Here is a 24,489-nt window from a genome sequence, read left to right as displayed (position 1 = left end):
TGAGAGAGGGGATATAAGGAGAGAGACGGAGGAGGAGCAGGGGAGAGAAGAGAGTGAACGACGGAGGAAGCCACGCTGGCGGTGGAGGGAGAAGTGGCGCCATTGCCACGTGGTCGGGGCCGATAGGCGTACTGGGATCCAGCGCGCGTGGGCAGCGGAGCGTGTGGGACCGCACGGAGAGAGAGAGAGCCAGCAGCGTGTGCGGGGTAACCGAAGGGCGGTGTGGCCCAGGCGGGTGAGGAGAGAGCACACGGAGGGGCCGGAGGAGACGGCACGGCGAGAGTCACACGGAGCGTGCGCGGGGCGCACGGCGAGAGAGAGAGAGCCACACGGAGCGTGCGCGGGGCGCACGGCGAGGGTCGGAGCGAGGACCAGTGGGTGCGAGGAAAGAACCCAATAAAGGACCAACGGAGAGCGACATCTTGTGAAGGAGTCCTTTATTACAAGTCTATAAGCATATTAGTTGCTGCGGCGCCATATTATTAACATTGCTTCCCTTTATTAATTCTAACCTTACTCCCTCCCTTTGATACTGCTAATCCTGCATAATGCATGGGCATAATGACTTTAAACCCCTCGCCAAACCTCCTACGCATTTCACAAGTAGTACTAATCGCATATCTGCATTTCCCATAAATATGCTAAATTCCTCTTGATATGCAAATTATTTTGTCAAGACGTTCTTCGCCCCTCCATCCCAGCATAAATAGTCGCTCCAAGCCTGGGGCGTGCCATTCAGACTCTGCCTTCTCGACAGACCTGTTCTCCACCTGAAGACGGCTGTTTGCGTTGTGGCCGAAACGTCGTGAGAATTATTTTATTATGTTTTATTTTTATTATTTTATTATTTTCCTTCTACGTGACTTTACCGAAAGAACCAAGAAGCTGCATGTACTTTCGATGTGACCGTCCGTTCGTCCCTCCCTCCCTCCCTCCAGTAAGCCAGCCAAACCTTTTTTACAGTATGATACTTGCTTGTTAAGAACTATTTGGGGAAATAGATCCTTTATCTATCCAGAAAAAATATCCTGCAATGGGATTTTTGGCTGATTTTTTGATACTGTTAAATCCGAAGTTCAAAGAGAAACCCCACAAATAAGAGCCGATTCTAATATCTGTAAAAATCAACAACACGTGCTACTGCCACCTAAAAGAAAACAAAAAACACACCAACTAAAAATCTCTCACATAGGGGCATCACAAATCTGTGTCATGATTAAAGACGTAAAATTTATATTTCTATGCCATACACCTGCCCCATGGATGCTCCAAGCTCGGACGGTGGTGACACGGGCCAGGAGTAGCAAGTTCACCACTTATTGCAGAGGTTCGTTGTTCATATCTGGTAGGCTGCTTCCATTAATAATTATCCACATAAGAACTGCGCTATCGGCTTCACAATGGGTGTTGAAGATCCCGTTGTGTCCTTCACAAGAGTAGGACATTGTGTCAGTCCTGGTCCAAATTTTTCAACTTTGAAAAATTACACCGCAAATTACTCAATTAGGATTACATATTGTATTGCCCCCTACTCTGAAACTACTGTATACCGTGTCTGTGAAACACAGAACCTTTGTGACAGCCTTGCGCTTTAGAAATGGTGCGATTCCCAAATGTACTCATTTGTTATTAATTCAGTATTCAGTGTCTGGAAGGACTCTCTTGCCAGTTGATAAGCATACATCACTTAATTGCCATTAGCCATTAGCTTTATCCACAAGGGATTTCTTGGTTGTGGAAGCATGCGAGAGGCACAAGGAGTCAGGTCTGCGGAATGTGAGTTTTCACACAATCCTTTTTGGATTTTGTGTGATATCATTGTGTTTTTATTTTATTTATACAGGTTTTTCTGGATTTTTACGATTGATCGAGTTTTCAGGAAACATACAAGATATGATAATTGGTTTTTTACCCTTCTATCTGGCAACAAAACTGACACCTTTTTACAAGGAGTCATGTTTGTATAGACCGCAATACCTGCAGTCATAATACAAAAAAAGACATAACTCTGATAATGTGCACTGTCCTTGAAGTTGATTGGTCCACACCCGAGACAGCTTTCCTTAGAGCCTAGTCTCACATGGGTTGGACCAGATGACGCTAAAAGGCGCCTTTTGGCGTCATCTGGTCCAACCCATGTGAGACTAGGCTCTAAGGAAAGCTGTCTCGGGTGTGGACCAATCAACTTCAAGGACAGTGCACATTATCAGAGTTATGTCTTTTTGTTTGTATTATGACTGCAGGTATTGCGGTCTATACAAACCTGACTCCTTGTAAAAAGGTGTCAGTTTTGTTGCCAGATAGAAGGGTAAAAAACCAATTATCATATTTTTACTGGCAAATGAGGTTCCCATAGAACATACAAGATAATTTAAAACTGTAAAAAACTGCAGATATAGTTAACCTCCACTTATCTGATTTGATGGGGGTGGGGTGGAGAGGGCTTTGGGTAGTCCTGGTATCCGTGTTTATCCATGCAGTTTACTTCTACTTGGATAAGGATGAATTTGACGGATAATGAGGCTGCATTTTGACGAATAAGGGTGAATTTAACAGGGAAAGGAGGAATTCGATGGATATTAATGATGAATTTAATGAACCAGGATGAATTTGCTGCCACTTCTCGGTCAAGGTCTTTTTTGGGAAAACACTTTTAGGTGACTAGTTTATGCCACCACTCTAAAAACAAGAATGTTGCGTCACTTTCTCTTTCCACCGAGTGGCATGGACTACAGGAACAATGTAGTGCATATATAAGGTGTGGCCATCGCTTTTAGTGAACAAACAAAAGCAAGCACGGATAATGGGCACTTGGATAAGAGGTGTTTTGCTGGAATTCACATCAAAGGCAAAAAATAACAAGCAACAAAGACTTCCTCTAAGCTCCTCGAGCAAAGAAAGAAAGAAACCAGCTAACGAGAAAAAAGCGATGTATTGAACAGGGTTGTTTTTTATAGTAGGGGCCAGAGAGGTCTCAGTGCTGCTCACTCAGCCATGACGTCACCAGAAATCCCTATCCTATTAATGATTTAACATAAATATTAAACACATACCATTTAACAATATGTTTAATAAATATCAAAACTTATACGTGTAAAACACTCTCCCCTTAATTTCCATCTTCAAGGGAAAAAGAGCTTTGCTGGACACATTCTGAACATGAAGATGTCATCAAGGCCACAACGGTTGATGCCAATCAGCCAGATCTATAAACTTCCCAAGGGCCTGGTAATCCCAAAATAATAGTGTGCTATATTAACAAAAAAAATTTGAACACATTTGACAAGTAAATATCAATGGAATACAAAGTTTTGAAGTCTCAAGGGGAGGTTGAAATCTCCCCCATCCCCTCCCCTTAGATCTGCCACAATGCCACCACACCTCATTTACCATTTATACCCTCTGCCACATCCCGCGACTCTACCAGACCAGTTGTTTGACTTCCAGAGTCTGTTCTGATGGTATCCCACCATATACAAAAAACACTATTTCCATGTACTTTCTACAAATACATAATACATATTATACGAAACTAAAGCTTTTGGTGCGGGTGTTGCAACCATAGTGTAGGTCTCCACGTCTCAGAATTGGCCCTGCCTGCCCGAGTCTTGGCAGGGGAGGCTTTGCAGACATTCCGGGTTGCTTGACTCCAACACCGCGTCACTTTCCTTCAGCGGATAGCGAGACGACTTGGCGATGGATATCGAGGAGCCATGGACGGGAACCTGGGACAGCAGGGAGAGCTGGTTCCGATCCGCTTCCAGCATCGAGCAACGGTCCTCGGTGTTCGAGCCATCACCGCCTTGAGGGTCCGGGCGCCCATGCGCTGCTTTCTGCTTGGAGGCACGCTGGGAGCCACTCTCTGCTAACACAGCACGTGTGCACAGGCGGTTACTATAAGAGAAAAACAAGATGGATGCTGTATCCAAATACCACCACGTTCGACAATAGGTCAGCCTTGGACAACAGGAACTAGACTACATTTTTATTACAAGATTTGACCACGACACAGGAGTCAAGTTAAGTAAAACCATACTCTTTGGTTCATCCCTTTTTTCAACGGTTTTACTTAATCTTGATTTGAAGCTTTCGTGACTGCAGGAATCCATACTCTTTACCGAAAGAACCAAAGAGTATGGATTCCTGCAGTCACGAAAGCTTAAAAAATCAAGAGTACGTAAAACCGTTGAAAAAAGGAAAGAAGCAAAGAGTATGGTTTTACTTAACTTGACTCCTGTGTTGTGGTCAAATCTTGTAATAAAAATGTAGTCTACTTCCTGTAGTCCAATCGATTCCAAATTTTGCACACGTACTCAGATCCGATGACAATGCATGCCTGTAATAAAATCGGCATCGATTCATCAATTAATTGCCTCCTTTCAAACAAATAAACCAATTTAATGGACGGCATATTAATTAGAAATTTGTATAGGTGAAAAACGCCGCGGTCCCTAAACTGTGGAATCTGCTCGCACAAAAAGCAGGTGCCGCGTGTCTCTTGTAATCAAGATGTTGTCCACTTCCCGTTGTCCAATCGAGTTATTTACTTTTTTGTGCACTTTAAAATAAAGCCGTTGTTTTAAAAAAACTTTTTTAAAGGAGTTTTGGTTGAACTGAAATGGATTTAATAACACTGACCCGTGGACATTTAAATACAGTACATTATTCTGTTCCTACTTACGAGCCGTTCGACTTATGAATGGGTCTCAGGAACGAATTATCTTCGTAACCTGAGGAATGCCCACTATTGTGAATTACACGCGTGAATAATAGGGCCACGGATTACGGAGTTTGCACAGACCATACAGCTCCCATGGATAATAGGAGTTGCGGGTAAGAGGACCGCAGATAAGAAAGAGTTCTCCTGTGTCAGGAAAGCCTCATGGAATGTCAAGGCCTTTGTCAGAGTGGAAGCATCTCACCCGCTGCCTCCAGGCGACTGCACTGGCTCTCCGGCCGGTTCCTCTGACGCACCATCAGCATCACCACCATCGCAAAGCTCACAATGCTCAGGATTACTGCTCCCGTGCACACGGCAATGATTATTGTGTTCTGCATCAACGGGGCTGCACAACACACATACACAATCCTATACAAACAGAAACACATTCACACATACACAATACTATACACACAAAAACACACAATATTATAAACAAAGACAAAGATCCCCGTATAGCCTTAACAGACTGTTGGGGCAATTGCTGTGAACGAGCACCTATGAAGGCCGAGATGAGACACGAGGGGGTGGGTGGCAAAAACCATGCCCGTTTGCTTTTGTCTCCCTAGTGGCGATGTTTACACACCACACTAGGTACTCATTTTAGGTTGAATCGACCTAGGGGAGGCCCAGAACCAGTTAAAATAATCGTCACTGGTATTGGCCATGAGTGGGAATCATACTTGGGTTGCCGGGTCCGAAGCGTGGCGCACGAACCGCAACACAACCGCTCCCCAAAATGATGTCCACATTCTCACGTGAACATGAACCCACAGTTATAATCCACAATGTGGGGCCTTTCATGAACGTGACAACGTCATGGTGCTTAGAGGCGTAGCTAGGGGGGGGGACGGGGGCAGGGGGGTACATATGTCCCTGGGCACCAAGGTAAAGGGGCGCCAAAATGAGGCTTACAACGTTACATTATAACTTATTGCGGCGGGCGCGGCAGCCTGAAACTACTGCACAAATCTACACCTCAACCTAAAAGTTTATATATCCTGCCACACACAGCCTACATGTCATGTAATTACATTTTGGTATGTGATTAAACGGGGGGGGCGCCAATTTTATAGTTCGTCCCCGGGCGCAAAATATCCTAGCTACGCCACTGCATGGTGCACGTACCGAATGAGCTCTGCACTGGAATCTTTTTAACTCTCGTGCAAGAGCAACTGCTGTTAGCAATGAAGAAGGAGCTGAAGGAGACACGGAGTGTTCTGTGTCTACCTGAAGGCTCGGGAGGCAGGGTCTTGGGAATCACCATGCAGCGTACGTCACTCACAGCCGATCCTTCCAGAACCAAGAGCTGGCCCTCTGATGAGCAACTGGAAAGGTGAATCCATAATATAGGGAAACTTTCAATTAGTGGAGGAATAGAGGTAGACCATCATCATCATAATCAACATTGTCATCATCATCGATTATAAACTAATAATTTACAGCTCTCTGTCAACCCACTGCTCGATGAAGGCATTCCCACATTGTGTTGTTCATGAGGTTATGTTCGGCTATATTTAACCACGCTGGTAAGTGCAGGTTTGTGAGCGGGCAGTCCAGGACCGGTTCAGATATCACTCGCCACTGACGTTAGTCACGACCAGGAATCAAACTCAGGTCACCGGATTTGAAGTGCAGTGCGCAACCCACTACACAAGCATTCCTCCCAATTTATTATAGAGCCAATAAATGTGCATTAATATGCAAGATAAACATTCGACAGCTATAACATCCAAACATCACGCGTGGGGGTTGAATAGTTCTCAAAAATACGTTTCGCCATCTTACGTAACAACGATCAGAGCAATGTCTGGACTTGTAAACGATGAGAGCATGCAACCGACTTCAAATCCCACTTCTGTCTTTCTCCACGGTGAACCTCGTGTATGTGTTCTGTTGACACGCCATTGTGTTTAAACGTCGTATACGTAGAAATCTGTATCTTTCATGCATGTGTCAACCGTAGATGTCAAGAAGCAGATGGCAGGATACTGCAGGAACAATCGACTGCGAAAAGGGGGAGACTTAAAGCTGGCGAGCAGGAGACTGCTAGCGTGGCCCTTGAAGAACAGGCCGGTGGTGTAACAAGGAAAGCTGTAGGGCCATTGGGGCGGTGGCCGCGGCGCCCTCTCGACGTGACTGCCCTGGGGGGCACGCGGGAGCGAGGGCTGTTGGAGCACCGTACTTGGTGTGAGGTTTGCACCGGGAGTTCCCACCAGCAGAAAACGTTCCAGGGCTGCACGGCGCGCACTCCACATCAGTGGTCTCGGAGCCTTCACACACACACACAACAGCCGATTTGCCTAAGAATTTCGACAATAGGGTTGGCTTGTCATTGTATATAACAATTCAAACATACTGTAGACAAATCAAATATTAAAATACATGACAGATACCTGCCAGAACTACACTACCCAGGCACGGAAACGTCTTCACTGTCTACTCAACTGGCCCATCACTAATGGGGAGTTGAGGCGATGGGAGTGTTTGATGACACAAAATACCCAGGAAGGTGCTTTGTTTTGGTGGGGCTGGTGGTAAGGCCCCACCTCTTTACGGCATGATCCAGGTATAGCAGCAGACCCTCTAATGTATTCTCAAAGTGAGCAGCAATTACCATATTATCAACATACATAACATGGTTTATCAATAGGGAGCCATCATTTGACTGGACCCTGGCATCAATCAGCCTTTGGTAGACCCATGGAAAGGTTATTGAACTATGTACAGGAATACCTTGCACTTTCGTCTGATTAGGGACCAGAGCATGGACGAATGTCAAAGCAGAGCCTATATTTCGCTTAATTTATTTTGGCCGGTGAAAAACGTCCATGCAAATAACTATAATAAATATAAAAACGTACATGCAAATAACTACAGTAACTAAATAACACATGCGTGTGAAACCTAAATAAACAGAAATAAAAGAAAAATTAACAGAATAATTACGGCCTTCCAAAAATCCATCCTATCGTCTCCACCATTAACCACCCACTTACAGACTGGTACGAATTTTGACTGAGACTGCTTCCCTTCACGGGCAAGACTGCCTCAGCTGTACTTAATTCGGCCCACTTGGTTTCACTAATCAAGGACATATCACTGTCCCCGGAGGATTTGCGTGTCAGTTTCAATGTAGTCTCCCTCTTCACCAATGTACCCGTACCTGATACTATTGCAATCATTGAAGACTTGGTCCAACAGGGACTGAATCCTGAGGTACCATCGTTGGTAAGGTACTTCCTTACCAACACTTACTTCACCTGGAATGGTACTTTCTACAAACAGAATCAAGGTACCCCAATGGGCTCTCCCCTATAACCAGTGGTAGCGAATGTTTTCATGGAGAAATTTGAGACAGATGCCATACAGACATCCACCCGACGTCCTTCCTTGTGGAAGAGATACGTAGATGACACGTTCGTCATCTGGCCACATGGCCTGCTGGCACTGTACCAATTTCTCAACCACATCAATTCCATACACCTGTAATAAGAGCCTATGTCGGACTCACGTGGTGATCGGCTTTGCCGGTCCCGCTATACAGCCAATAGGGGGAGAGCCTGGGAGCATGGCCTTGGCGTGATCACGGGATGTCAGCTAGGTGATTGGTTCTGCTGGTCTAGGCCTCAGCCAATGGGAAGACAAGTCAGGGGCGTGGTCCCGGGAGTTGATGGGGAATCTGGAACATTCGGCGCAGGCTATTGAGGATGGGCTGGAGTGTACCACGTGACCCAGGCGTTAAATAAGGGGAGAGAGGAGAGACACGTGGTCAGACACGGAACGAAGAGAGAGAGGGGCCACGCGCGAGTGGGGCTCCGGGTGCCACGTGGCGGTGCGTCTCTGGTGGGCTGTCAGTATGGATTCCTGCAGTCACGAAAGCTTCAAATCAAGATTAAATTAAGAAACAATACTAAATAAATAAACAAAATTATACCTTGAAATATGTTCATTCTTGCGTAAGTAAACACTGTAGTATTATACTGTTATCACAAAAATAACTGAATTGTTTACCTATAATCACAGAAACAAGTAAAGTATTAATAATATATGAATAAACACAAATATAAGAGATGTTCACTGAACGACTTCTATTCAAAGACTGAACGAAGAAGATGGGGCGTGGCGCGAACGTTGTGGAAGGTTGGATGAAATCAGACGAAAGAGGAAAGCACGTGGACGAAATTTGAAATGTGGTTATAATTGAAAACGTCCGAAAGAGCAAAGCGACTAAAGTCAAGTGGATGAAAGTCAAGGTATCGCTGTAGTCGAAAAAGATGTTAAATAATGTAGTAGCCAGAGGGCATCCATTATGCAACATGGAGGGTATCCATGTTGCACGGATGCAAGATGAACAGGGAATGGCTCTGACTTCTGGTCACGCAGCTTTACCCAGGAATGCCCACCATCATGAAGATCCTTAATGATTGTGAACAGAGAGTCAGGCACCACAAAGGCACGAATAACAACCAAAGAGATGAACGTCTAGTTGAAGTTCCCTACACCTTTGCTGTAGCAGACGGACAGAAAATATTGCAACCTTTGTGGACCGCTCCGGCCTGATACCACATTGGGGCTCTGCAAGCCTCTCCTCAGCGTGCATGGGAAGCCAATGTTAAATATCCCTTGTCAGGACCTTACCCAGCACATTGGGGAGGGAGAGTATGCCCCAGCGATCTGAGTTTGTTTCCTACTCATGACCAGCACCATTGACGATTATCTGAACCGGTCCTGTGCCTCCCTTAGGTCGACTCAGTCTTAAGTGAGTACTTGGTGCGGTGTGTAAACATTACCACTTGGGAAACAAAGGCGGTCGGGCGTGGCGCTGGCCACCCACCCCCTCGTGAACCGTGCCGGAGCTCCCAACCAGCACTTGCCCCAAAGTCTGTTAAGGCTATATGGGTGAGGTTGAGGTGTGGTGAGTGGTTGTGGTGAGTGGTTGTGGTGAGTGGTTGTGGTGAGTGGTTGTGGTGAGTGGTTGTAGCGAGTGCTGAGTAGTTGTGGTGAGTGCTGAGCGGTGGTGAGTGCTGGGTGGTGGTGGTGTGATGAGCGCTGGGTGGTGGTGTTATGGTGGTAAGTGGTGGTAGTGAGTGCTGAGTGGTGGTGGTAAGCGCTTTGTAGTAGAGCTCACCGTTGCGCAGCAGCTGTGTGCCGGCATCACACCAGGAGTGGTGGCGGCACAGGAGGCAGCTGCTCCCGCTCGGGTGGGAGCAGAAGGACCCCACCTGGCAGCGGCAGCGCGCGTCCGACGTTGCGGAGCAGTGGACAGCCTCGTCTAGGCCGTCCACTGAGACCACATCATGCACACAAAGACAAATATCCCCCGTATAGCCTTAACAGACTGTAGGAGCAAGTGCTGTCAGCGATGAGCGCCTACGAAGGCTTGCAAAGCACACGAGGGGGTGGGTGGCCATCACCACGCCCAAGCATGTCTCCCCAGTGGTGATGTTGACACACCCCACCAGGTACGCATTTGAGGCCGAGTAGACATAGGGGAGGCTCGGGACGGGTTAAGATAATCGCCACTGGTGTCGGCCGTGAGCGAGAATTGAACCTGGGTCGTCGGGTTCGAAGCGCAGCGTAGCGATAACCGTCATGCCACCGCTGCCCACCAGCAGCACACACACAAACGTTCACAGGTGTACGCGCACACACACACATGCCCACTCTTATTATTCTGCTTGTTTGCCAAAGAGAGCCTCCCTGATTCTCAAGACTCTTTTTCAGGAGGGTCCTGCCAAGTTGTCGCAGGAGGCGATGTTACTGCTGTGTGCAATCCCAATTGGATTCGCAAATACTCAGCATTGGGATAACCCAGAGGAAACCCAAACAGGACAGCGGGAGAACATACAAACTCCACACAGAATGCAGCTGGGAATCGAACCCAGGTCCTTCCTGCTCTAAGGTGCAAGTGTTATCAGGGCCCCACCGTGCCACCCAGATGAACACGATCATTAGAACCTGAGCAGGGTAGCTCTTCACTTTCTGTTCACCACTTGCACTGCGGCTCCTACCTGGGTCACAGTGCTGACAGCGCAAACAGCCATCGCGCCCCGACGCCACTTCCAGGAAGAAGCCCTCGGGGCACAACTTGCATTGTGTTTGAGCAGAGGCAGTGCAGTGGGCCTCCACAAAATACCCTGGCACAACAACAACAAACAACAACAGTCACGCAGTGTCCAGGGATGGCAGAGCGGTATGTGGGCTGGGGTGGGTCACAACAGATGAGACTCCCAATGGAATGGTAGCTGTTGTATATGTAGTGGTGATACGCGCTGGCAGGAGGGATCGTGAGGCAGCGCGTGGTGATTGGTTACATCGGGTGGGTGCTCACATCGCGGTCCGACTATATTAAATTTAACATTGCAAAACTGGCCGAGGCACGGGAGGCTGCACGGCTGAATTCAAGGTCTCGCCAAATCGCTAACGAGCGCTTGCGTGCACGGAAGGTGTACGTGCACAATTGGAAACCGGGCGATAGGGCCTGGCTGCACTGCCCTCATGCGCCGTTGGCTACGTCTCCTAAATTACTGAGGCCGTGGCGGGGACCCGTGGAGGTCGTGGGGGTTGCACGACCCCAGTGTGTTCAGATAAAATGGGGAAAGCGCCGTTGGTACGTTCACCCCTCCCGGCTGAAACCATTCTCGCCACCATATGGCCTTCCTTTATGTCATGAGGACCGAGCATGTGATGTGACCGGCGACTCGGGGAGGGAAATGTCTCCGCCTGATCCGCTCCCAGGTGTCTCGGAACTGACGGCTGTCGACCGGCGGCGACCGGATCCCCAAGTCACGGGCGGCTCTTCCAGGCCGGCTCCATGCCTCCCGGGGCTGCCGGAGCCACCGGACGATCGACAACGTCCCGTCCCGTACGACGGACCGGCCAGGCGGACTCGCGCTAGGTCGCGCCACTTTTCATGACTGAATAAATGAGGGGGGGTGAGGGACGGTTCGGCCGGATCGTCTCGTCACAGCGTTCCCTGTCCGACCGCTCTATTGTTCCGTTCAAGGGGCGAGCGGGGGGGAAGGACCAGGGGGTCAAGGAGACTCTGGACACGTCGGTCTTATAAAAATGTTTTATTGTGTTACTCGTCGGTTTGTACATAGGTTCCTTGTTATTACTGATTGATGTTCGCGGGTGTTGTGTTGTGTTGCGATGTGTTGTGTTACGTTGTGTTCATGTTACGGGGCGCACATGTGGAGTGGGGTTTTTTTTTTGGCAGCCGGGCCGGCTGCGAGCTATGTGGGAGGGGGTGATGTAGTGGTGATACGCGCTGGCAGGAGGGATCGTGAGGCAGCGCGTGGTGATTGGTTACATCGGGTGGGTGCTCACATCGCGGTCCACATAGGCTCCGCCCCCACAGGAGCGGAGGGCTATGTAAGGCGATGCGCGCGGGCACTCGGGGAGTGGGTAACCGGTGAAGACAGAAGACGGAGGAAGAGATAGGCCCTGGGACCCCTAGCCCCGCTGCCCTTGTAAGGGCCGGGGTTCTGTGAGGCTCAGAGGCGAGGCCTTGGGATTCACGGTCCGACGCCCTTGTAAGGGCTCGGGCTGTGTAGCCCAGTGGTCGAGACCCGTGGTCTGGCAAGAGGGGTCTGATAGTTCCCCGTGGGGAGAGCGTAGCCGGAGAGCCTGAGTCGAGGCAGGGATAGGCACGCGTACCCTACGGGAGAGACTGAGAGCGGCCCGAGCCGAGTACGCGTAGGGGTCTGATAGTTCCCCCGTGGGGAGAGCGTAGCCGGAGAGCCTGAGTCGAGGCAGAGTTAGGTGCGCGTACCCCACGGGGAAGACGGAGTGCGTGGCCGAGTCAGGCACGTGTGACATAGGTGTTATCTCGGTTGGGACTGTTACGTGTGCAACCGCTGTGAATAAAGAGTGCTGCCCCGTCAACTCGTCTCCCGCCATTATTGAAGATATTTCATATATATGCCTTTTCCAAAAATACAGTATCTAACACATTCCTGTGGAGGGAGCTGGTAGGAACGTTGGGTTGTTCGGTCAATGGCCAGGGTCAACGGCGGCGTGGTGTATTCCGCAAATATGCCTGACTGTGAGGGCGGGCACAAGCCGGCGTGAGTAGGTTAAACGTTGAGTTTTATAAGGGCACCACGGGGTGACCAGCCCCTATCCACCCAGCCCCACCCCACCCCCCACCCAGCCCCACCCCACCCAGCCCTACCCCCCCACCCAGCCCCTCCCCACCCTTACCCCACCCAGCCCCTCCCCACCTTCCCCTCTCCACCCAGCCCCATCCCTCCCATTTTTGGATGCACGACGGACGGACACAATAATCCCCTGTGGGCTGGTGTAACCAGGAGGTTCCTACCAGTATTAAGAGTGATATTGTCTATTTAAATGTAATAGTTCTTTATTTTTCGTATATCTGGATTTAGCAAGTTCTAAAAAAAACGCAGTAACTGAGGCCTGTGAACTCCTGCCTGGAGAAAACAAAGGCCAAAGGAGCACCCCCACCCCCGCTGCCTCGCCCCCACACAAGCTTGGCTTAGGAAAGTTGTAAAGTTGGATTGACCACCACCTTCTTCTTGGTTCTAAATAAAACATAATAAAATACAATTCTCACTGTGAGAATTGTATTTTATTATGTTTTATTTGTATTTTTTTTATTTCCCTTCTACGTGACTTTACCGAAAGAACCAAGAAGATTAATCCCTGCAGTCACGAAAGCTTTAAATCGAAATTTAACCACCTCTATGGGGAAGGATTTCACATAACTTTGAGATCCTTCAACAAACTCCGGGATAAGAAGGCTCAGCTAATCGAGTCTCTCATCTTTCTGAAGAGATGCCGGTGACTCTAAGGTAATACCAATCGCATTTACACTAACCTCTGCTGCTGTCATCAATATGCTTAATTCCGGTGTTGATATGTAAACTCCTTTGTCAAGGCGCTCTCCTCCCCCCGACCCAGCTTAAATATACGCTGTCAAGCCTGGCGGTGTTCATTGGGACGCTGTCTTTCCGATAGCTCTGTTTCTTCACCTGAGGACGGCTGCTTGTGTTGTGGCCGAAACGTCGTGAGAATTTTTATTTTATTTAGTTTTATTTTAATTATTTTATTATTTCCCTTCTACGTGACTTTACCGAAAGAACCAAGAAGAAGATGATGATGTAGCTCAGGAGGTTTTGAATACGACTAGTTGTATGTTTATTAACACCCACCATCTATACATACGTGCCACAAATCTTGGTTAAGCATAAACCGAATAACAATTATGGGAGTATTATACCTCAGATCATTCAGAAGATATACAATACGAACTATGTCAATCCTCCATGGACCAAATAGTATGCATTCCAGGGGCATAACCAGAGCCTGACCAAGCGCCTTTGTCTTCCCAGTAGCTAACATAGCACGTGGTAGCAGGGAATCAAGTCCCATGCGAGAGTTCCAACCGCGACAGGAGTGCTGCAAACGCTGCTCACGTGAACCAGACACGGCGGCGGTGAAGACACGCCAAGGAGCAAAATCAAATGAAAATCCAAGCCTTTGTGAGAAGGATGCAAGAGGCGGAGGAAATATCGGAAATAACGACGAAGCCAAATCCACACAAACTACGGTAAGTCTTGCAACGGCAAACTCCGGGAGGCGCCCGTAACCAGACAAGTGTCAAGAGTCTTACTCCGGGGTATGGTCCTCGGAATCAACCATAAGTGTCGAGTCTTGCAGAGGCAAAGGGCTGTGTGTTGCTAAGTGTTGAGTTCTGCGCCGACAGACTCTGAGTATTGCTGAAAGTTGTATTCTAGGGTTTCCCTCATGTTTTGAGTCTGTCTTGCCTCAAGGCAGATGTGGAGCGTACGTTCACAGGAAGTTCCTGTTTTTTTATGCTAATTTTGGTCACGTGACCAGGAAGTGACGATGTTAGATTTTCAGTGAACCACGCGGGCTTCTGCCATCTTACTGATAATTCAAGATGGCGGCACGCATCGCATATCAGTGAGACCACAGCCGCACTTGTCCATTGTGGGAGCTTAAGAAGCATTTTCTGTAAGTTGTTTATATTCCTATAATATTGGCAATGCTGTTGTAATGTTGGAATGACCGTTATAGTGATGTAAATGCCTTTATGGTGCCGTTAAGTTGTTGTAGTAAATACGAGGCCTAGTTAGTAACGAAGCCTGCTACTTTCCTTATTGTGGATGTTACTTGTGATTTAGTAGGTCGAGTCAGACTTGTGCCTATGTTGCGATCCTGAGAGTAAAGATGACGAAGTATCTCATCCACAGTTTAGTGTTATGTGTAATGCTGTACATTTGGGGTGCAGTGGGATGAATACACGATGTGCCTGTATGCAACGCATCGGCTTGTGCTCTTGTCTAGCTGTTCAGTGGTAACGTAGGGGCCTGGTCCGTCCAGGATCTATTGTTATCTAAGGCAATGTTCTGATGCTGTGGTGTTCATTGTGTTGGTGTTTCCGGATTATAACAGATGCTGTATCTGTGTTTTCTCACCAGTTTTACCTTGTTGCAATCAATAAATGACGATTGGAGTTGGACGTTCATCCTGGCTCCGAGGGTTTATTGAACGCAAGATTATCTACTCGACTAGCGGTGCAACGCAGCGCACAGCAAGGCCGAGATAGAGTCTCTTGCAGAGTCAAGGACTGCGAGAACTTGTACTGTACTAAGCTTTAAGAGTTGTGAGAAGCTAAGAAGTGTGCGAAGACATTTTCATATAATACTGGGATCAGCTAATATCTCGGCCTCGCTGTATGCTGCGTTGCACCGCTAGTCGAGTAGATAACCTTGCATGCAATAAACCCTCGGAGCCAGGATGAACGTCCGACTCCAATAGTCATTTATTGATTTTAACAAGGTAAAACTGGTGAGAAAACACAGATACAGCATCTGTTATAACCCGGAAACAGCAACACAATGAACACCACAGCATCAGAACATTGTCTTAGATAACAATAGATCCTGGACGGACCAGGCCCCTACATTACCACTGAACAACTACACAAGAGCGCAAGCCGGTGCGTTGCATAAAGGCACATCGTGTATTCATCCCACTGCACCCAAAATGTACAGCATTACACATAACACTAAACTGTGGATGAGATACTTCATCATCTTTGCTCTCAGGATCGCAACATAGCCACCTGGGCACAAGTCTGACTCGACCTACTAAATCACAAGTAACATCCACAATAAGGAAAGTTGCAGGCTTCGTTGCTAACTAGGCCTCGTATTTACCACAACAACTTAACGGCACCATAAAGGCATTTACATCACTATAACGGTCATTCCAACATTACGACAGCATTGCCAATATTATAAGAATATAAACAAACTTACAGACAATGCTTCTCAAAGTCCCACGATGGACAACTGCGTCTGGCTTCACTGAGACGCGATGTGTGCCGCCATCGTGTAGTCGGATTGTGTAGTCGGAGTAACCATTAGCCTTAAGAGCTTGGCGTACGTGTTTGAGTTCACTGGCAATGTGTTCCTGGTCGGAGATGCATTGGGCTCTATGGTATAGAGTCTATTTTATTATTTCCATTCTACGTGACTTTACCAAAGAACCAAGAAGATGAATCCCTGCAGTCACAAAAGCTTTAAATCGAAATACTCTTTGGTTATTTCGGTATTTTACTACGTGACTTTACCGAAAGAACCAAAGAGTATTGATTCCTGCAGTCACGAAAGCTTCAAAACAATATATACAACATAGCCAATGGAGAGGTTGACTTTGGGAAGACCACCACCATGGAGATATAGCAACGAGGTCATCCATGGTCAGCAGTGAGATGGCCTGTGGCACTGAAGGAGCAGGGGGTAAGATGACAGCGCAAGGACTTCTACATTCAGCAGTGGACGGATGGTGACTGAAGATGATGATGAGGATGATATAAACATGTCTGCAGTCTGTACTCTATTACCCATGTGTTGTTTTATGTTGTCGCGGTGGCGAGATGTTAACTACCTCGCCTGGTACATAGGAGGTCGTGAGTTCGATCCTGGCCTTGACGCCTGTATATTTGTAGTTTGCATGTCTCTCTCCCCGTGGTCATATAGATTATTGTCTGGGTCCTCAGGTTTTCCCCTCCACGTTTAGAAAAATCCGTTTAGATTTGGCTGCTATAAATTCCACATGATAAGCCACTCCGTTGAGCTTTCATTTGTGACCAGGTCACTTCTGAAAAAGAGCTATACAGCTCTGTGGGCCTTACTTAATGGTAATAAATTAACCTTGCTTGCACCTGATGATTGGCAAATACTGTATGAAAAGCCCTCATAACAAAGTAAAATGTCTCCGTGTTCAAACAGACATGGGAGAATCGCCATGTGCATTGGCAGCACTGAGACAGTGCTGGACTTTACACATTACCATGGCAGAGCTCAGTGTCGACGTGACAACCATAGTCAACTTCCAAGAAGTGGTCCCAATTTTATCGACCTTAGAAAAATGATGAGAATACCATTATTGAACATTATGGGGAAAGAGAGTTTGTGCATGGCAAATTTGGACAAAACTGAGTTAACCGAAATAACGAGTGTAACAAGATGTGTGTGCAGGCACTGGTGACCTGGCTGAGACCCCCAACTCCCGACACGATAAAAACCGGGTTGACCATTGGTAATGGGCAGCATTTGTTAAGGTCCAGTTTTCCATGCCAGTCACCACCCACGACTCCGCATGACGGACTCGTACCGGTCGGACACTGCTCACAGCATCGGCCCTGGTGCAGGTATTGGCTGTCACGGCAGGCAGCATTGTCTCTCTTGGGCCTCTTCAGATAGAAACACAAAAACACAAATTGACACAAAGATTACAGTCTTTAACAGACGGTTAGGACAAGTACTGTTAGGGAGCACCTATTAAGGCTGGCAAAGCATACAAAGAGGTGGGTAGCCATACTCACGCCACTGTCTCCCCATAGCTGATGTTTACACACCACACCAGTTTAAGGGGAAGACTTAGGGAAGGCCCAAGATCAGTTCAGATAAAAACAGTAAAATGTAATTCTACCACACACACAAGCCCACACAAATGTGTATAACCATTGAAAGGACACGCGCTAGAGTGTTCATTTTTCGATTTAAACTTTCGTGACTGCAGGGATTCATCTTCTTGGTTCTTTCGGTAAAGTCACGTAGAAGGGAAATAATAAAATAAGAATACATTTCTTATGTTTTATTTTTATTATTTTATTATTTCCCTTTTACGTGACTTTACCGAAAGAACCAATAAGATAGAGTGTTCATGTTTAAAGCTAGAGGGCAGCCCATCCCATACATGGGGTCTAATAAAAAAAAGGTCAATAATTTCACAATTTACACTCACCAGACATTCACCAATAAAACACCTGACAGTCACCTGCCCCTCACTCACCACTCACTTCATTTATCACTCACCTGACCCACTCAAACTAACAAATCACCTGACCCTCACTAGAGGCTCCCCTAACTCACTTACCACTCACCAGTAACTGTACAGGCAGTCACTGCGCAAGGGACGATCGCTCGCTAAGTGAGGAGGCGATGTGCCATTCACGGAAATCCACTTGGGTTTTGAGATCTAAGTCACGCTTCTTAGGTCTAGGTCACGAGTTCGAGGTCGTCTTCTCGACCTTCAATGGCTACCCTCGATCCAAGCTACACATATTCGGTTTTCTGCTTGTTTTTTCATCTTTCCCCGCACCTCTGATTTGCACAGTTGGCTACGTACGGTGCGAAAGAAGTTCAACATACATCCATAAATACATACGTTCCTCCAACAGACATCTCCAAGTGCTTAGCGAACCTTTTGCACATGACCACTTCTTTAGCTGAGATTTACCCCGAGCCCAACTTTGCGTGCTTTTTTGCAGTGACGACGAGGAGGTGCAATATAAACCCTCGCGGCATCGTGTTCTGTGCACCGTCATCCACGCCGCACCGATGTAGACGATGCGAGCGCTCGACTCGCAATCATAAAGGATGTGAGTTCCAATCGCAGTCACGAGTTGACTCAGCTGACCATTCCTCTGGGGTGAATACAATAAGCACCGTTTTGTGAAAAAGTCAACCGTGGTCAACCTATGGTGATTTTGTCTCAGCCGACTTTTGTTCCAGGAAATGTATTACATTTTACATCTGTTTATGTGTTTATGCAGTACATTTATTTATTTTACAAGACAATTGTTTTTGTTCAAAATTATGTGTACTCTATAGTATTGGTGTACTTTTGTGTAATTGCTTTTGTTATTTTGGTGACCCAGATGGTCACTGGTGTAATTCAGACTCTATCCTGGCTCTCGTCAGTTCTCACCACCGGGTTACACAAAATCAACCGGAAACTTGAACTATGAGCAGATTGGGCCTTGCCATATAAATTAGAATTTTCACCACTATTACACCGGCCCCAGTGCCCGCTTCAGCAGGCAAAGACTTTGACTTGGCCAAGCTTCTGCGACTGCTTGCTGGCCACGCGTGAAGTCACGTTGAGCACCTCTTGCATGGAGAGCGCTCAAAGTGAAAGTGTTGCTGCTCCTTTTGCGCCTTGCAAAATGAGCCGTTTGTGCAGTTCCTCTTCACTTATCGGAAACACATCCCCCTATTGTTTCATTTCCCATTCACCGTCACAGGGTTATCTTCCTCTGAAACCCATTCAGGTTCTCGAAACGACAGATTTGTGAAAGAAACTATCCCTCTGTACAGTCAGATGGAGGTTTCAACAATCTCTAAAGCAGACACGTATTTAAGAAGTTCAAGCTTTAGAAGGAATTACTAATATTTCCGAGAAGGTAAGGGAGGCAAGACTTAGATTACGAGTGTTTACCAAAATCTTTTTCAGGAGGGTGTTTTCCCAATACAGTAACTTTTGCGAAATAACTAAAAATTTACAATTGAACCCACACACTATGGAATTCTTTTCTGCGTATAACAACACAGGATCTGTAGGGATAACAATGAAACAAACGGCGCATTTTCTCACGGCTAATCCATCCTTGGAACTAACCGTGGCAACCTGCTAATAACTAACCACGAACCTCGGCAACAAGCGGAAAATGCACTACCGATTGGTCATGACAGCGCTGCGATCGTTTGGTCATGCATCGAGAAGCAACAAAAAGGAGATGCAATGAGAGGGGCCATGGAGATACCACAGGTGGAGAGCAGAAGAAGCAGAGGGAGACCGAGTGGGGGGGGGGGGGGGCAGGATGCGGTAGAATGAGATGTGAGGACGGCGGATGTGACAATAGAAGAGGTACAAAATAGAAGTTCACGGAAAGAGAAAATCGGAGCAGCCGTCCCCGATTGGACACAAACCTGTAAAATAATAAACACCGTCCACAACTCTTTAATCTCTCCAATTGATCTCTTGGCATAGCATCGACATCCTGTCTCTTCTCTGGTATGAATACATTGCCCACCTGTCTCTCCACTATCTGTTATGAGTGCAACTCTCTCATCTTCATTCATATCTCCTGCTGTTTATGTCATGAAGAAATAGCAGTAGCGGGTGAGGCTTCGACTCTACCACAGAAATGATCAGAGGCCAGTCTTACCACAATTACCCCATTGTTATCCTGCTTGTGTGTCATGATATACATTCGGAACTCTCGCAGAACAATACAAGAAATAGCGCGCACGAGCGGATATCACAACTACTTCTGAGATCCCTTCAAGTGACCTCTGTAACACGGCTTGGGGCAGTACTTTCCCCACCACCTTTCTATGCTAAAGAGAGTATTGATTTTTGCATGGCAGTCAACTTGATAGATAGAATTCTCAGAGTTGGAATATAGCCAACGTGCTAAATCAGATGTAACATAATGGTAGTGTGTACATTCACTGGTAACCAGGCTGAGACCATTAACTCGGTAGCTACATTTGACAACCCGCTTTAAATATAGGCGGCTGCCTGGATTATAACTCACATTCTCAGTGTTGTCAGCTCAGCGCTCTGACCTCTGAGACACCCAGTTACCCTGCTACCGCCAACATTGCTGAACTCCAACGTTTTTACTGGAATTGGGCAGTCACTGACGCTGGGAGATACGATACGCAATGATGGCGGCCAGGGAGAGAGATTCGCCTGGCTTACAGACTATGAGTAGATGACTCCTCATACACAAGTAGAAAATCAGAGACTCCCTCCTCTGTGCGATTGCAGCTACAAACGGCAAAGCATGGACCATGTGACTTCGCACTTTTCCAAATATACACGTGAAGGCGATGGTTAGGTGCATCTGCAATCCATCAACTTTGAGACAAAGAGATGACATGGCTGAATCACTGACAACTGAATCTCTGATAGTTGCTCTACATAAGCCAATAAAATGGGCATATGTGGCAGCGGTGCTCTAAGCTGATCCACATGAAGTTGCTGCCATTTGAGCACAGTGACTGAGACTGATATTGGAGATTTAGCGGCAAGACGGGAGAAACAATGCAGACGTCGGTAAAAGAACATGGCAGGTGAGTGTTATAGATACAGTTAGGTCAAAATTGTTGCAATGGTTGCAACGTATATGTGTAGATATGGGGTTGGCCGATTGCCGATACAGGCGTTGGCATGGTCTCTATGAATCCGGCGACCAAGGGGAATACCGAGGAGCACAGCGGGATGCTATTATACGGCAGATCTCGGAGGTCGCGATTTTGAAGATGATGTGTACAACATGCACACTAATGACATATGTTGAATATTTGTGTTAATATTACAGTAAAGACGTATTAGAAATGTATTTTTAAACTTAGTAATACATATTAGTCTCAAATACCATACAACCACGTTGATTATTTGATTAAAAACTGAGTTAATACAATATCAGCACGGTGAGAAAAACAGGGTTAGAGTTCTCAAGAGCTGTACTCGGTGCAACTCACAGACGTGCACATTGAGTGTAAGCATGCAACTAAAATATTTCTTGACAAAAAATTAGGAAAATGTGACCACAAACAATGACTATGTGAGGTACGCACCAGCAGTGGTTGCTGTCTGCACTCTTGTTTCAACAGTGGTGGACATACAAGACTGGCAGCAGGAGTCTACCCTGGTCCCTAGCAGCGGGAGTCCACCCTTGCCCCTAGCAGCAGGAGTCCACCCTTTCCCCTAGCAGCAGGAGTCCACCCTTGCCCCTAGCAGCAATAGTCCACCCTTGCCCCTAGCAGCAGGAGTCCACCCTTGCCCCTAGCAGCAGGAGTCCACCCTTGCCCCTAGCAGCAGGAGTCCACCCTTGCCCCTAGCAGCAATAGTCCACCCTTTCCCCTAGCAACAGGAGTCTACCCTGGCCACTAGCAGCAGGAGTCCACCCTTGCCCCTAGCAGCAGAAGTCTACCCTGGCCCCCAGCAGCAGGAGTCCACCCTTGCCCCTAGCAGCAGGAGTCCACCCTTTCCCCTAGCAGCAGGAGTCCACCCTTTCCCCTAGCAGCAGGAGTCTACCCTGGCCCCTAGCAGCAGGAGTCCACCCTTGCCCCTAGCAGCAAGAGTCCACCCTTTCCCCTAGCAGCAGGAGTCTACCCTGGCCCCTAGCAGCAGGAGTCCACCCTTGCCCCTAGCAGCGGGAGTCCACCCTTGCCCCTAGCAGCAGGAGTCTACCCTGGCCCCTAGCAGCAGGAGTCTACCCTGGCCCCTAGCAGCAGGAGTCCACCCTTGCCCCTAGCAGCGGGAGTCCACCCTTGCCCCTAGCAGCAGGAGTTCACCCTTTCCCCTAGCAGCAGGAGTCCACCCTTGCCCCTAGCAGCAGGAGTCTACCCTGGCCCCTAGCAGCAGGAGTCCACCCTTGCCCCTAGCAGCAGGAATCCACCCTTTCCCCTAGCAGCAGGAGTCTACCCTGGCCCCTAGCAGCAGGAGTCCACCCTTGCCCTTAGCAGCAGGAGTCCACCCTTTCCCCTAGCAGCAGGAGTCTACCCTGGCCCCTAGCAGCGGGAGTCCACCCTTGCCCCTAGCAGCAGGAGTCCACCCTTTCCCCTAGCAGCAGGAGTCCACCCTTTCCCCTAGCAGCAGGAGTCTACCCTGGCCCCTAGCAGCAGGAGTCCACCCTTGCCCCTAGCAGCAGGAGTCCACCCTTTCCCATAGCAGCAGGAGTCTACCCTGGCCCCTAGCAGCAGGAGTCCACCCTTTCCCTTAGCAGCAGGAGTCCACCCTGGCCCCACACCGTGACCAAAGTGGAACGAGTGTGGTGCTCCGGTCCACTGGTGGCCCTGAGCAAAGTGGTGGAAATTCCGATTTCATTTGAGGGTGGTTCCTGTCTCGACACTTGATGAGCATTGTTAGCTTCCCACAAAGCGATGCCCATTTCATTGGTCTTGCAAGCGATGACGATTGATCACGATCAGCGACATCGACGCCCAAAGGTAATTGAGCAATTGGCCTTTCGTAAGCGGAGGGCTCTGTACTAAGACGTTGGCTTCCCGGGTTCGATTCCTAGCGACGGAAAACACCAAGAGGTGTAAAACATGTCCCGGACCTTCCCTAAGTCGACGAGTTAAGATTCAGGACGTAAATACGTGCTCGCTGACAGCACGTCCCTCATGAGATTATGTTTTTTAAAATATATATGGCTTGTCGACGAAGGAAAGCCTGAGTCTCGAGACTATTTTTGCAGGAGGTTCATTCCAATTTGAGTAATTTCTGGTGTCATTTTTAAGATTTGCCAAATTTGTGCCTTGCCACCGGCACACGATGGCTCTACTTTTTTCAACGACGTCACCAGATATTTTAACGTCCGCTGTGAAGAAGACTGCGCAATAGGTTACGGTTAACACGGCCTCGGCATTAACCAAGGCTGCCACCGGATTCACACCGTAAAACCGTCTACAACAACAAAAACGCGACAAAGGCGCTCCTACAAACAGGCGAAGCCACCGCCCACTGTCGCTGCCTGGCCCGAGGGGTGCCGCGCTCTCCGCTCTCCGCACTTACCCCGAGCGACCCCGCGGACGTCTCCGTGCAGTCGCTGCAGCCCGAAGCCCGGGCGATTAGCATGGCCACGCTCACCGCGATGACCACCTCCATGTCAGTACACAAGCACAGGGCGGCTGCTTTGCTGTGTCTGCGTGTGTGCGGTTGCTGCAGTGAGATTTAAGCCAGTGACGCGATGCGGAGGCACGGGGATTCCCCGATTATAGGCGGCGCATGGCTCAGCGACTAAAACTCAGCACGTTGGAACAGGAGGGAGCAAAGGCGGTGCATCGGCTAGTCACCTCAGTCAGTCAATCTATGGCACCTGAGTCTGTCCCGAGACCTGCAAGGAAGCCTTCGATACTTCACGTGGCTTCAAGGTACACCTAGCCTGGCACAAGCGTCGTGGTGACGTCACCGCCACTTATTGACGATGGTTGTAATAATGGTTATCACGCTGGACTTGCAATCCAGAGGTAGCGAGTGCTTCGATTGGGTCTCCCAGCGAGGCTGCAGCTGAAATAATGGGGCATGTCCTACCAGCAGCCGCAGTATGGATGGGCCCCCAATATTGGCAGATGGACTGAATGTGGGGGTAAAATGTGGTTACACCCACGTCATCCAACACAGCTTGGAATAGAACACCCTCTCGACTGTAGAGCTACTTATCATGGACGCCCTTCCTGCAAGCACTTGCCGAGCTGCACCTTTCTAGTGTTTCCTCTTACTTCAACTGAGAAGCAACGGCATCACGCGGGACCCGGTTGGGCTGTCATAGGCGTGGATGCCGCCGATCAATCAATCAGTCGCATGCGCTGTGCGATTTGTACGCCTGGCGATGGCTCTCTGTGGGTCATGTGCACGCGCATATCCTTTATCACCAGTAGCTCCCACGGTCCGCGTGTTCGTGTCAC

General features: G+C 48.2%; 1 protein-coding gene across 2 annotated transcripts; it reads right to left on the bottom strand.

Moving 5' to 3' along the window:
• Window positions 1–2,315: 2,315 nt before the first annotated feature.
• Window positions 2,316–23,754, bottom strand: LOC133347429 (tumor necrosis factor receptor superfamily member 3-like). Of its 2 annotated transcripts, none has more exons than XM_061559673.1 (8): window positions 23,597–23,754; window positions 17,396–17,474; window positions 10,735–10,860; window positions 9,852–10,007; window positions 6,906–6,993; window positions 5,951–6,048; window positions 4,923–5,066; window positions 2,316–3,865 (listed from the first exon to the last, which is right to left on the bottom strand). In XM_061559673.1, exons 1-8 carry the CDS (start codon window positions 23,687–23,689, stop codon window positions 3,582–3,584), a joined length of 1,068 nt encoding a protein of 355 aa, XP_061415657.1. In that variant the 5' UTR covers window positions 23,690–23,754; the 3' UTR covers window positions 2,316–3,581. The 2 variants fall into 2 exon arrangements, with proteins under 2 accessions (XP_061415657.1, XP_061415665.1); XM_061559681.1 differs by having other exon boundaries at window positions 2,316–3,862.
• Window positions 23,755–24,489: the final 735 nt, after the last annotated feature.

This window comes from Lethenteron reissneri, chromosome 3, assembly GCF_015708825.2.
Source record: "Lethenteron reissneri isolate LAM-NWPU_2019-01 chromosome 3, ASM1570882v1, whole genome shotgun sequence".
NCBI lineage: Eukaryota > Metazoa > Chordata > Hyperoartia > Petromyzontiformes > Petromyzontidae > Lethenteron > Lethenteron reissneri.
The sequence above is the reverse complement of the archived record's forward strand: the minus strand, read 5'-3'. Positions and strand labels throughout refer to the sequence as shown.

Coding starts and splice junctions, on each gene's coding strand:
- LOC133347429 (XM_061559673.1), bottom strand. CDS start 23,689: ATGGAGGTGGTCATCGCGGTGAGCGTGGCCATGCTAATCGCCCGGGCT. Junction 6,994..9,851: donor CACACAGCTGCTGCGCAACG/GTGAGCTCTACT, acceptor GTGTGTGTGAAG/GCTCCGAGACCACTGATGTG. Junction 6,049..6,905: donor CGGTGCAAACCTCACACCAA/GTACGGTGCTCC, acceptor TCACCTTTCCAG/TTGCTCATCAGAGGGCCAGC.